A 12658-nucleotide genomic window follows, 5' to 3' on the forward strand; every position below is an offset into this window, starting at 1 on the left:
ATTATGGAGTGTGTGATTTTGAGCTTGTTCACGTCTTTGCTGCTTAGTGATGCAGTGTTGTATGTCTTCAGATTTTTCACGTTTTAATCAGAATCAGTGTTTTGTTGTTTGCCTTGTAAATGCTTGTTTGTGTTTATCATCTTCATATATATCTTTGAACGTGTTCCCCTCCCCCTTTCCTTACATTTTCTTTTGTTTTCTAAAAGAACCTGATTAATTACTGGTACAAAAAAAGTTTAGAGCAAAGATTTCCTTACAACTTGAATGAAACCTGAAAATACATGTACATCATAGTCATATATTGGTGGTGTGGACATTTATTTGTAAACAATTGTTCAGTACACTGCAATTAATCTGTATACACTAAAAGCTTTTTCAGTTTCAATGTTTTAGAATTTGTTCCAGATCAGAAAGAGTTTGGGTATTGGTATGACGCAGGGATTGGAAGAAGAAAAAAAGAGCCACAGTCAAAGCGCCATTGAAGTGTGGTCTGGTTTATAAGCCATGATGTGGGTGAAATGTCATTCATGCCTATGTGTAAACGATGTACAAGTAACACACTTTAGACCAACAGGAATTCATCCACAAACTGTTGTGTTGTTGTCATGGCAGTAGTAAAAGCAAGTGGTCAGTCTTGATCAGATGGAACACAATGATGGTGTCTGTTGTCTTTTTATTCTTTCTTGTTCTCCTTTGTGTGTGTGTGTGTGTGTGTGTGTGTGTGTGTGTGAATATGTGGGTGTGTGTGCACATGTGTGTGCATGCGTGTATGTCTCCAGAAAGCACAGAAAGTGTGAAGTGTAAATCACTAATATTGTACTTTTTTTTTTCTTTCAAATTGGGTGTTTGTGTATGCATGCACACGCACACACACACACACCACATAGCATATATTCTGCCCCTAAAAAGTTAAAATGCTTTCAACATTAAAGTCATTCTGTTTTTGAAGACTGTCAATATGTTGTGTATTTTGTGGGCCACAAAACCTTACATTGAAAGTATATTTGGGTTATGTGCAATATCTATTGAAAAAAAACAACAACAGAAAAACAACAATAAACAAAATAAAACAACAACAGCAACAAAAAAAATACAGATACACAATATAAATCTGGATCTCCATCTTTTAATTTCAATCCAAAAGCACCACAAATTGGTCGGACCGAGATATTCTCCATGATATTGGACACCTTGAATTTCTACATAACTTCATCTGCTGCAGCAAAGAGCACACACAATCAAAAAAAAAAAAAAAAAAAAAAGGTTTAAGTACAAAAACAAAACTAATTATATATATTTAAAAATATCTAGACAGTTCTTATCACCAAGCTGATGAATTAACTAAAATTACCTAGAAATCAAGTCAAAATTAAAATAGGCCTTGAATAACAGAGCAGCACTTTAAATTAACTCATCATGAGAAATTTGAAGCAAGAATTTGGCAGCTAATGATATATATATATATTTTTTTTTTTTCAAATCAAAGATAAAATAGTAAATTCTGAGAAAGTGCTGTCAAAAAATGAACACAAACACAAGAATAAAAATAACTAAAAAAACAGCACACTGAAAATAAAATGTTTTGCACATTTTGAAAGACACAAACAATGCCATTGTCAAAAACCTAATTGAATAACCAAAAATCAACTCATAATTTGAAATAAAACATGGACTTTACAACAACTCACACACCCACAAACTATTTTCATGAATATATGTGTGTACAAGAACTGGGCTGTGAACAAAATAATCAAGAAGGAAGGACAACGTATCGTAAAATCATGGATATGGACATTTTGCTGATCCAGTCTTGAGCCATGGGACATATTTTGGTGATCTTTTTTCCATGTCATAAAGTCTTCTTAGAACAATGGTCAACACTATTTCTATTAAATTTTAGCAAGCCATACTAGTAGTTTACCGTCATTTTGCTACTTTACAACAAAACAAAAGTCATGAAAAGATTCATGCAATGACTGAACTAAATCAAGGGAATATTCAACACTATTTCTTATCATATCAGACTGCTCACTGTCGCAACTACCTTGGTCAGAGGGTTTGTTGATTTGTATGCAAATGTATAAAAAAAAAAAAAAAAAAAAAATAAATGTTGCATTTTGAACTCAGCTGGAACAAGTAACATTCAGCACTGTTTGTTACCAAACCATACAGTCCATGTGCTGTCATCCACACACCCACAAAAAATACCCTCATGGATTCATAAGACATGGAATCATATCTGGAAACGCGGAAGCGTGCGGAACGTAGCCTTCTGACTGTGTTATATACATGCAATATGCATGGTGATATGTGTTGCCAAGGACTCATATTTGTAAGTGGATGCAAGCTCTGTAGACTTTAAAGACTGCTGAAATAATGCCAAGCCAAGCTGTCAGAATATATACACACACGCACATGTACATCTGCACACACACAACACATGCCATGTATACACTGGCACTGGTACACAGTAGCACTTGAATGCAGCTTGCAAATCTCCAAGGTATTCAATCATACATCTGCATGGGAAACATCAACTGCAAAAACATTTTCTTCCAGACATCAAAGCACCCATATAATAAATAGTGTGTGAATACGTAAAAGACAGCAAGTGAACACATCTATATCACGGACATTGGAAAGAAGAAGAAATGATGGAATGGGTGAGAATCCCATAAAAAATAGGTCAGATAAAATTAAAAATTAAAAATTTTTTTTTTTATAATACTGAGAGCACAGGCACACACTCAAAAAGAGAACTCCCTGGTACATACTGCACACACACAAGTATTCAGCCACTTGTGCGCGCATACACACACACACACACACACAAACAACCGGTAAACACATGACATAAAACTGATATTAAAAAAAAAAATTAATATAAAAGAATACCCATGGTACTTATAAGCAGCTGGAGCCAACTAAACCTGAGCAAGAATCTGAATTTTATGGAAATGTGCCATCAATATGCACTCAAACAAAGAATCATGCATTATGCAATATTACCTGAGAGAACAGTGTTACACATCTCAAAAAGGGTGTTTTTTGAAGGCATGGAGATGGTTTGAAAAATACAATCTAAAATATTTATATAAAAAAAAGAAAGAAATAGAAGCAAAAACCATACCATAACACTACTTGTGGAAAAATACTATTCTGATAAAACATTTTTCTGAAAATCAATCAAAATACTTAAAATTCAAAACATGAACCACAACAACTTGCCAGGATTTCATGGATTATTTGTGGGAACAAAATGTTTTATAATTGATAAGGAAAAAGTGCCAAAATTCAGAACTGGTCATGGAAATGTCACTCTTTGTCAATTATAAAAATACTGTGACACACTGTCATGCTGCTGATAATACTGGTGGACTTTCTGGTCATTCCTTGCCCTTGAAGAAATGAGGGAAACTGAATGAACAGGAAAACAAGACAACAAAGAACGAAAAGCAAAACGACAAAGGCATGGAAAAACAGATGTTAACTGATTTTTCTTTCTCGCATCTGTCTTTGATCTGTATTTTCTAATCATAGTACTTCGCAACTGAAAAGAAAACAAACAAATAAAAAACCATACAAAAAAACAACTTTAAAACTTGATCAAAACTGTTGAAATCACTTGTAAAATGTATGTCATTGTGCTATCTATAAACATTTCATTTCAATAAATGTAAAAACAAAAATCCAATAATTTCTGCAGCCATGAACACAGTGCATGTGTCAAAATACCGTTTGAAAAATCAGCTATCATGCATTTCAAAATATGTCCAAAGCTTACTTCCCCTTGACTGCAAACTTGTGGCGGTAACCTGGCCATTAAAAACAAATGTTTATGATGAATCATTATGTGTCCATGATAACATGTTCCTTCTCAATTTTTTCCAGCTTGTGACCAGTTAACCAAATAGCCCTTGCACACCACAAAGGTTTGCCCCTTTTCCATTTTCATCAATAGTTTCTTCCATAAAACAGTCATCACCCCAGAACCAACAATAAATAAATAAAACATAATTGTACAACCATATATTGGAATATTGGAGATCAAGTGATTCGCGCTTCTATGCACTGTGTGTGTGAGAGAGAGAGAGGGGGGAGAGAGAGAGAGAGAGAGAGAGAGCACATGCATGACCATCTGTAAGCATAGTTGTCTAAATCCCTGTGAAGTTGTGTTTGTATATATATATATTTTTTTCCAATATATATATGATTTCCAGTTTGTTTTGTGTACTTCTCAACGCACAACCCCTCCACACACTAGATAATAAAGACATAGTCTACTAAAAAAAACTAAAAAAAAAAAAAAAAGAAATAGGAAAACGTTTTTCCCTTTACTTTTGCTTTGGAAAGGTACTCTGGCAATGGTGGTTTACAGTGTAACACAACAGATCTATTGTGTTGTGTTGTGTTGACTTCTGTTGTGTTGTTGTACTGTTGTGTTGTGTTGTGTTATTCTCTGCCACAAGAGATTTCTGTATAATTTCTGTGTGTTAAATTAAGGTTGCTCTCCTCTGTGAGAGCTTTGTGGTGGAATACATCAACAACAACCCCGTCCCCGCCCACCCCAGCTTTATGGCCAATGTGTCATAGCAGCCAGCGTGTGGGGAGGTGTACAGACACAGCGCTGTGTTCCCACACTGGAGGCAGAGACACGGGGGCTGGAAGCCACGTCATGGTCTTCAAGTCCAACACGTCCATCTCCCTCACCTTCTCCGAACTGTCCGACCTATTGTCCCACCCTCCACCAATCACGTAGATCTGCCCCCGAAGCAGTGTGTAGGAGCAGTACTTCCTGGAGGTCTTCACGTGCTGCACCATTTCCCAGCGGTTGGTGTCGGCGTCGTAGCAGTCCACGGAGGATACAGGCACCCGGTCCTGCACCGCCTTGCGCCAGCCCCCGATGACGAAGATCCGACCGTTGTAGGTGAACATGGTGTGGTCGGCGCGAGGGCTCAGCATGGGGGCGCAGGCTGTCCATGTGTCTTGGTCGGGGTCGTAGCGCCACATCTCGTTCTTCACCCGCTCCAGACCTTCCTGCGTCCCCCCAGACACGTACAACCTCCCCCCCAGACTGGTGCCGGACAGCTCACTGCGAGCGGCAGGGAGGGGGGCAATGGGGGACCAGACGAAGGCCTGGGGGTCGAACACCTCGCAGACACACAGCGGCTGAGAGTTGTCCACCTCTCCACCCACAGCGTACAGCTTCCCGTTGAGCGCACCCAGGTAGAAGCGACACCTGTCCTGGGACATGGGCGGCAGGTCGGTCCACTTGCCGGTGGAGATGTCCAGGCGGAAACTGTAGGGGTGGGTCAGGTCCATGAAGTCCTCATTGCAGCAGCCGCCCACAACGTACACGTCATTGTCCAGGACCTCCAGACCAAAGTCTGCCTGCTTCATGTGGGGGATGGTGGTGTAGTACACAAACTTCTGCAGTTTCGGGTCCAGGAACATGATGTCGTTGCTCATGTCCTTCTGCGAAGGCTGGTAAAACCCCCCGACCAGCAACACTGTTTCAACGTACCCCCTGGTGTTGACCACCCCCTGGACATCCGTTTTGTCCCCCCTGGTCATCTCTGACAGAAGGGATGACAGGGAAGGACAAACAGCCATGATGGACTGAGCATCGGTCAAGGCCAGCAACTCTTCCAGGTCTGAGGGCTGCAGGTCATCGCGTCTCACCAGACCAAGGACGTCTGCCAGACAGGATGCTCGGTGAGGGAGGTCGTGGTTCACCCAGGCCAGGAGAGACCTGACCACCTGCACTTCCGCACAGTACACAGGGAACCCTGAACTCAACACGTTCTTCAACTGGTCCGTGCTGAGGGTCAGGAAGTGGGGGGTGGTGGTGAAGGGGACCCACTGCTCACACATGAAGCACAGCACCTGCCCACAAAATATGCATGTTCTCTCTTGAGTTAAGATAAAAGAGTTCATTTCTATACTTTCCATCAACTTGCAAGCTGACAAATATCCAATACTTTCTTGCTTGAAGTCAAGAGTTCATTCCTATACTTTCCAACTACTCAGTTACAAAACAACTCTTTATCCTTAATGCAAAATTATTTGTCGGCTTTTGTTAAGGTAAGTTCATTCCCATACTTTCCAACAACTCATTTACAAAAAAAAACCCAACTCTTCATCCTCAACTTACAAAGTTTTTGCAAGCTTTTGTTAAAATAACAGAGTTCAGTCTTATACTTTCCAATAACTCGGTTACAAAAATATTCAACTGTTCATCCTCAACTTACAAAATTTTAGTTAGTTTATCCAAATGTCCAATAACTACCTACCTGTCAGTATTCTGACAATGGACTCTTTTAATCAGATGGTTGATTTTATGGTTTGTTACTTTGATTCTGTTACTTTATTTCTGTCCCACAAGTTTGCTTGTCTGCTCTAAATATCTCTTTTCTGTCAAAATATTTAATTGTATTCAGTTTGAACCTGTTCTTATATACTTATGCACACATGCATCGCACACACACATGCACACATACGTTTTTTTCTTGTTTAATATCACTTTGGTGTGTTGTGTTGTGTTGTGTAGTATTGTATTACTCTTTTGTCAAAACATAATTCTGGTGCGTTACTACAATGAGAGCACCATCATTTTTTTGCTGCTTGCAAATAATATATGTTTTCCTATCAAAGTGGACTTTTCTTTATTTCTGCCAGGGAGAATCCTTTTTTTTTTTTTTTTTTTGCTGCGGGTTCTGTGTGTTAAGTGCATGCTGCACATAGGACCTTGGTTTATTATCACATCTAACTGACAAGCATCCAGACCACCACTCAAGGTCCAGTGGAAAGAAAGAACATTTTGGCGAGTGTGGGACTCAGACCAGTGCACTCAGATTCTCTCGCTTCCTTATTACCACTAGGCCAACACTCCCCTTAAAACTGTTTAGTAAACAGACATTTACTGATCATATGCATAAAATATTACCCTCCTGTATAAGCGTGTGTATGCATGACTGAAACCTGACTGAATGACACAGGAAATGAATGATGAGCGCCCAATGGCAGCTGTCTGTCAACTCTACCCAGGTAGGCAGCCTGTTGTGCAAATGACCAAGGATAAGCACTATATAAACAGAGATGCCAACCCCTGTCAAGTGTTTGTAGGAACAATCAGGAAATTTGGTAGGAACATTTTGAATATGGTAGGAACACTCAGCCTTAAAACCCACCTCTTCCCAAAATAGCCTCCCTTCCCTGCCTCTTCCTTGTCTTCAGTTATGCATGCGTGTGAATGACTGGTGCGAAAGCGCTTTGATTTGTCTCTGCACAAGATTCAGTGCTGTATAAATACGATTATTATTATTATTATTACTCCAAAACAACATCAGCTTGTTCCTTCCTTGCACTCTACAGCTTAATCCACCGGGCACAGATGCTGTTTGATCAAGAAGCAACTTTATTTAGCCACGTCCTCTCTTGTATGGGCAAATGATTAAGGTGATTGGTCCACTCAATGCTGTTTCGATATAAACGCGCAAGCAATTTGCTGTGCATCATCACGTAAGACCAAGGTTAGTAGTGACTGTCCTGGCCTCATGATTGATATGTCTAGAGCGTCTGGGTAAAGTTATGACAGGAAAGCATGTGACCATGCTATGCAGTTGAAAATGAATTCATCAGAACAATTTTGATGTTGGCGTAACGTCAGAACAAACTGCAACTGAGAGTAACAAAATACGGTGAAATGATAATAGGGCACCTCTATATAAGTATCCATATTATATCATGTATCTTCTTCTTCTTCTGCGTTCACTCGTATGTACACGTGTATGACCGTTTTTACCCCGCCTCCGTTTTCGGGGGTGTGCATGCTGGGTATGTTCTTGTTTCCATAACCCACCGAACGCTGACATGGATTACAGGATCTCTGACGTGTGTATTTGATGTTCTGCTTGCATATTCTGCTTGCATATTTAGGCACTAGCAGGTCTGCACATATGTTGACCTGGGAGATCGTAAAAATCTCCACCCTTTACCCACCAGGCGCCGTCACCGTGATTCAAACCCAGGACCCTCAGATTGACAGTCCAACGCTTTAACTACTCGGCTATTGCACCCGTCATATCATGTATCATATCATATCATATCATATGAAGTCAGTGACCAACCTGGCCATGAAGCTCTGACAGACTGTACAGATCAGCAATCCTCTCCAGCTCGGTGCAGTTGTGCAGGGTGATGTGCGAACACAGGTATGTCTCGCAGGCACGCACGATCGGCAGGATCTGCACCAGGCTGGCACCGGCCAACACCGCCACAACGTTCTCTGTGTGCAACACACGCACAGATGTTAGATTATGTGTCAACAACACTATTGCCTGAAACACAAGAATTAATGAAAAATTATAACATATATATATATATATATATATATTCTCTATGTGCAACACATGCATAGGTGATAAATTATGTGACATCATTATTCCCTGCAACACAAGTATCATATATATATATATATATATATATATATATATATATATATACACTCTCTCTCTCTCTCTCTCTCTCTATCTATCTATCTATCTATCTATCTATATATATGTATGTATGTATGTATACTCTCTGTGTGCAACACATGCATAAGTGATAAATTATGTGACAACAATATTCCCTGCAACACAAGTATTAATAATAAATCATATGTGACTAGGAAATTTATTTTTCTCTTTTAATAAAAGCTGGTTATCTTTCTACAATCACAACATCTGCAACACAAGCACAGATAATAAATCATTGTGATTATAAGACTTATTTTTCTTTTTACTAAGGAAAGGTCACAACATTCCTTTGTGACACAGGGGCAAATAACAAATTATGTGACAATATTTTCGGTGACAAAAGCACAAATAATAAATTACTGTCATTATAAAATTGATTTTTCTCTTTAATACAGACAGGCAATATTTTTACAGCAACATTTTCCACAACACAAGTACAAATAATAGATTGTCATGAATAAAATTGATTTTCTCCCTTAATAAAGACAGGATATCTTCTTACCATGACATTATATGCAGAACAAACACAAATGATAAATCATTGTGAAAATAAAAAAAAAAAAAAAAAAAAAAAAAAAAAGGAAAAAAAAGAAAAGAAAAAAGAAAAAGTTTTTTCTTTAAAGACAAGTTATCTTTTTTACAATGACATTCTTTGTGCTGTATACACAAACATATTATTTTTTTCCTTAAAAAATGGGCTTTAATTACTAATTTGTGGAAAAAAATGAACTGTAGGATTTTTAATCTTGGATGTGTTGGCAAAGTCAAGTACTACCAGCTGACATGGTGAAGTGGTTAGCACTTCGGTTTGACAAATGAGAGGATGCAGGTTCAAATCCCATTGCTGGCATGTTATGTAAGTTTCCAGCCCATGTCTGGCCCCATGCTGTGGACAGATGGGAAGACAAGGAGTACACTGTCATCCATGTCATGCAAACATCTTTTCCAAGTGTTGCTCAAGTCTGACCAGCACTGCAGGTGTCTGCATCACCCAGGTCTGGCTGTAATGAAAGGAAGCACAACCTTGTCATGCAGTCCAAAACCTAACTGGATCTCTATACATGCAAATATGTTACGGAAAACTGCTCCAGATTTTTATCTTGCTGTCAAAGTAACCCCAGTTTTGAGTTCCCTTCCATTTCCAGTGCTGTCATGAGCAGTGCCAAAGTCTTGGATGTATACTTACCCTTTGTGGTCTTTATCTTGGAAACATACACGTATACTCATTAACTGTCATTAACTGTGTTCCCCCCCCCCCTCCCGCACCCCCCAATAATCATCTTGGCATTGGATGTATGCTTACCCTTTGTGACCTTTACCTAGGAAACATAATCAATCAATCTTAATCAGTTGGCGTGTATCTACTCTATGTGATCTTTATCAATTGGTGCATATGATTTTTATCAACTGATGTGTACCTACCCTTTGTGATGTTTATCAATGGATCTGTACCTACCCTTTGTGATTTATATCAATGGATATGTACCTAACCTTTGTGATCTATATCAAATGGTGTGTACCTAACCTTTGTGATCTTTATTGATTAATGTGTACCTACCATTTGTGTTTTTATCAATTGATGTGTTCCTATCCTTTATGATCTTAGTCAATGGATGTGTACCTACCGTTTGTGATCTTAGTCAATGGATGTGTACCTACCGTTTGTGATCTTTGTCAATGGATGTGTACCTACCCTTTATGATCTTAGTCAATGGATGTGTACCTACCCTTTATGATCTTAGTCAATGGATGTGTACCTACCCTTTATGATCTTTGTCAATGGATGTGTACCTACCATTTGTGATCTTTGTCAATGGATTTGTACCTACCCTTTGTGATCTTTATCAATGGATGTGTTCCTACCGTTTGTGATCTTAGTCAATGGATGTGTTCCTACCGTTTGTGATCTTAGTCAATGGATGTGTTCCTACCGTTTGTGATCTTAGTCAATGGATGTGTACCTACCATTTGTGATCTTTATCAATGGATGTGTACCTACCATTTGTGATCTTTATCAATGGATGTGTTCCTACCGTTTGTGATCTTAGTCAATGGATGTGTTCCTACCGTTTGTGATCTATATCAATGGATGTGTACCTACCATTTGTGGTCTTTATCAATGGATGTGTACCTACCATTTGTGGTCTTCGTCAATGGATGTGTTCCTACCGTTTGTGATCTTAGTCAATGGATGTGTTCCTACCGTTTGTGATCTTAGTCAATGGATGTGTACCTACCCTTTGTGATCTTAGTCAATGGATGTGTACCTACCGTTTGTGATCTATATCAATGGATGTGTACCTACCGTTTGTGGTCTTCGTCAATGGATGTGTACCTACCGTTTGTGGTCTTCGTCAATGGATGTGTACCTACCCTTTGTGATCTTAGTCAATGGATGTGTACCTACCCTTTGTGGTCTTCGTCAATGGATGTGTACCTAACCTTTGTGATCTTAGTCAATGGATGTGTACCTAACCTTTGTGATCTTAGTCAATGGATGTACACCTACCGTTTGTGATCTTTGTCAATGGATGTGTTCCTACCGTTTGTGATCTTAGTCAATGGATGTGTACCTAACCTTTGTGATCTTAGTCAATGGATGTACACCTACCGTTTGTGATCTTTGTCAATGGATGTGTTCCTACCGTTTGTGATCTTAGTCAATGGATGTGTTCCTACCGTTTGTGATCTTAGTCAATGGATGTGTTCCTATCCCTTATGATCTTAGTCAATGGATGTGTACCTACCATTTGTGGTCTTTATCAATGGATGTACACCCACCTTTTGTGATCGTTACTGACTGATGTGAACCTACTGTTTGTCATATTTATCAATGGATGTGTAATGTATCTACCCTTTATGATCTATATCAATGGATGTGCACCCATACCTACCCTTTGTGATCTGTATCAATTGATGTGTAACTACACTTTGTGATGTTTATCAGCTGATATGAACCTGTACCTACCCTTTGTGATCTTAATCTTGGAGGTGTAGGCAAAGTGGATGAGTTGTTCCAGAGCGCTGGCACTGACGCCGTGCAGCAGAATGCTGTGTTCAGAGCTCTCCCTCAGCCCCCCGGTGAACATGGCGTGGAAGTAGTCACTGCAGGACGCCAGTACCACGCGATGTGCAGGGAACTCCTGCTCCTCCGCCATCAGCGTCACATCAAACAGCTGGCTGCAGTCTCGGAGGTTTCGGAGGCCGGCCAAGAGACGAGCACTGTGGCACGACTCGTTAAAGACGAAGGGTTCTGAGTGAGGGTCGTCGGCGTTTCGTTCGTCATCACTTTGTCGTTGTTGTTGGCCTATCCCCCCTCTGTTTGCTACACTCGTCATTGTGGTCCTTGGTTTTCTGTTCAGTGGAAAAACATAGATTCAAGTTTCACTGATCTTTGGTTTTCTGTTCAGTCTTAAAACATAGATTCAAGTTTCATTGATCTTTGGTTTTCTGTTCAGTGGAAAAACATAGAATCAAGTTTCATTGATCTTTGGTTTTATGCTCAGTGTAGTGTAAAAACATGTTCATACAAGTTGTTTGTTTGACTATGTGTGTCTCTTATCAATGAAACTTTGTATATTGATAGGGGAAATAATACTGTCTATTGCAAAGGAAAAATGACTTATCATTGTGTATTTGCTTGTTTGCTTTTTGTGTTTGTGCGTAAAAAATGCCCATGTATAATGTTACTATGCCGCCAGGGGACACATGAAATAAACTTCTTGCCTTGCCTTGCCTTGCCTTGCCTTGCCAAGTTTCACTGGTCTTTGGTTTTCTATTCAGTGAAAAAACACAAAGATTCAAGTTTGATCATGTACTGATAGGAACAGATGAAGATATCAAAGACGTTTGATCAACTGTTCTAAATGTTTGCTACACGTGTTGTAGCCCACGATTTTCTGTTCAATGCAAACACATGGATGGATACAAGTTTCAAAGATGTACTGATAGGGAAACAAATAAAGAAATTATGAGCAAGTTTGGTCAATCTTTCTAACTCAAAAATACTATTGGTCATGTAAATGCTATCACAAAATACTCACTGAAAAAAAAAAAAAAAAAAAAAAGAATGTTTGACAGAATCTTTGAAATGTCCAGACAGAAAAAAAAGAGTCATAGAGAGAGGGGGAGGGAAGGGG

General features: G+C 39.2%; 1 protein-coding gene across 1 annotated transcript in view; it reads right to left on the reverse strand.

The window, feature by feature from the left end:
* Positions 1–924: 924 nt before the first annotated feature.
* Positions 925–12658, reverse strand: part of LOC143285535 (kelch-like protein 26) — a 15881-nt gene continuing 4147 nt past the window's right edge. The window contains exons 2-4 of the mRNA XM_076592895.1: positions 11488–11873; positions 8130–8287; positions 925–5886 (exon numbers count right to left, since the gene is read on the reverse strand). Coding sequence (XP_076449010.1) covers positions 4588–5886; positions 8130–8287; positions 11488–11857 — 1827 coding nt within the window. The 5' untranslated portion in view covers positions 11858–11873 and the 3' untranslated portion in view covers positions 925–4587. The remainder of the gene's footprint in view (positions 5887–8129; positions 8288–11487; positions 11874–12658) is intronic.

This window comes from Babylonia areolata, chromosome 9 (assembly GCF_041734735.1).
Source record: "Babylonia areolata isolate BAREFJ2019XMU chromosome 9, ASM4173473v1, whole genome shotgun sequence".
In the NCBI taxonomy this organism is placed as follows: domain Eukaryota; kingdom Metazoa; phylum Mollusca; class Gastropoda; order Neogastropoda; family Buccinidae; genus Babylonia; species Babylonia areolata.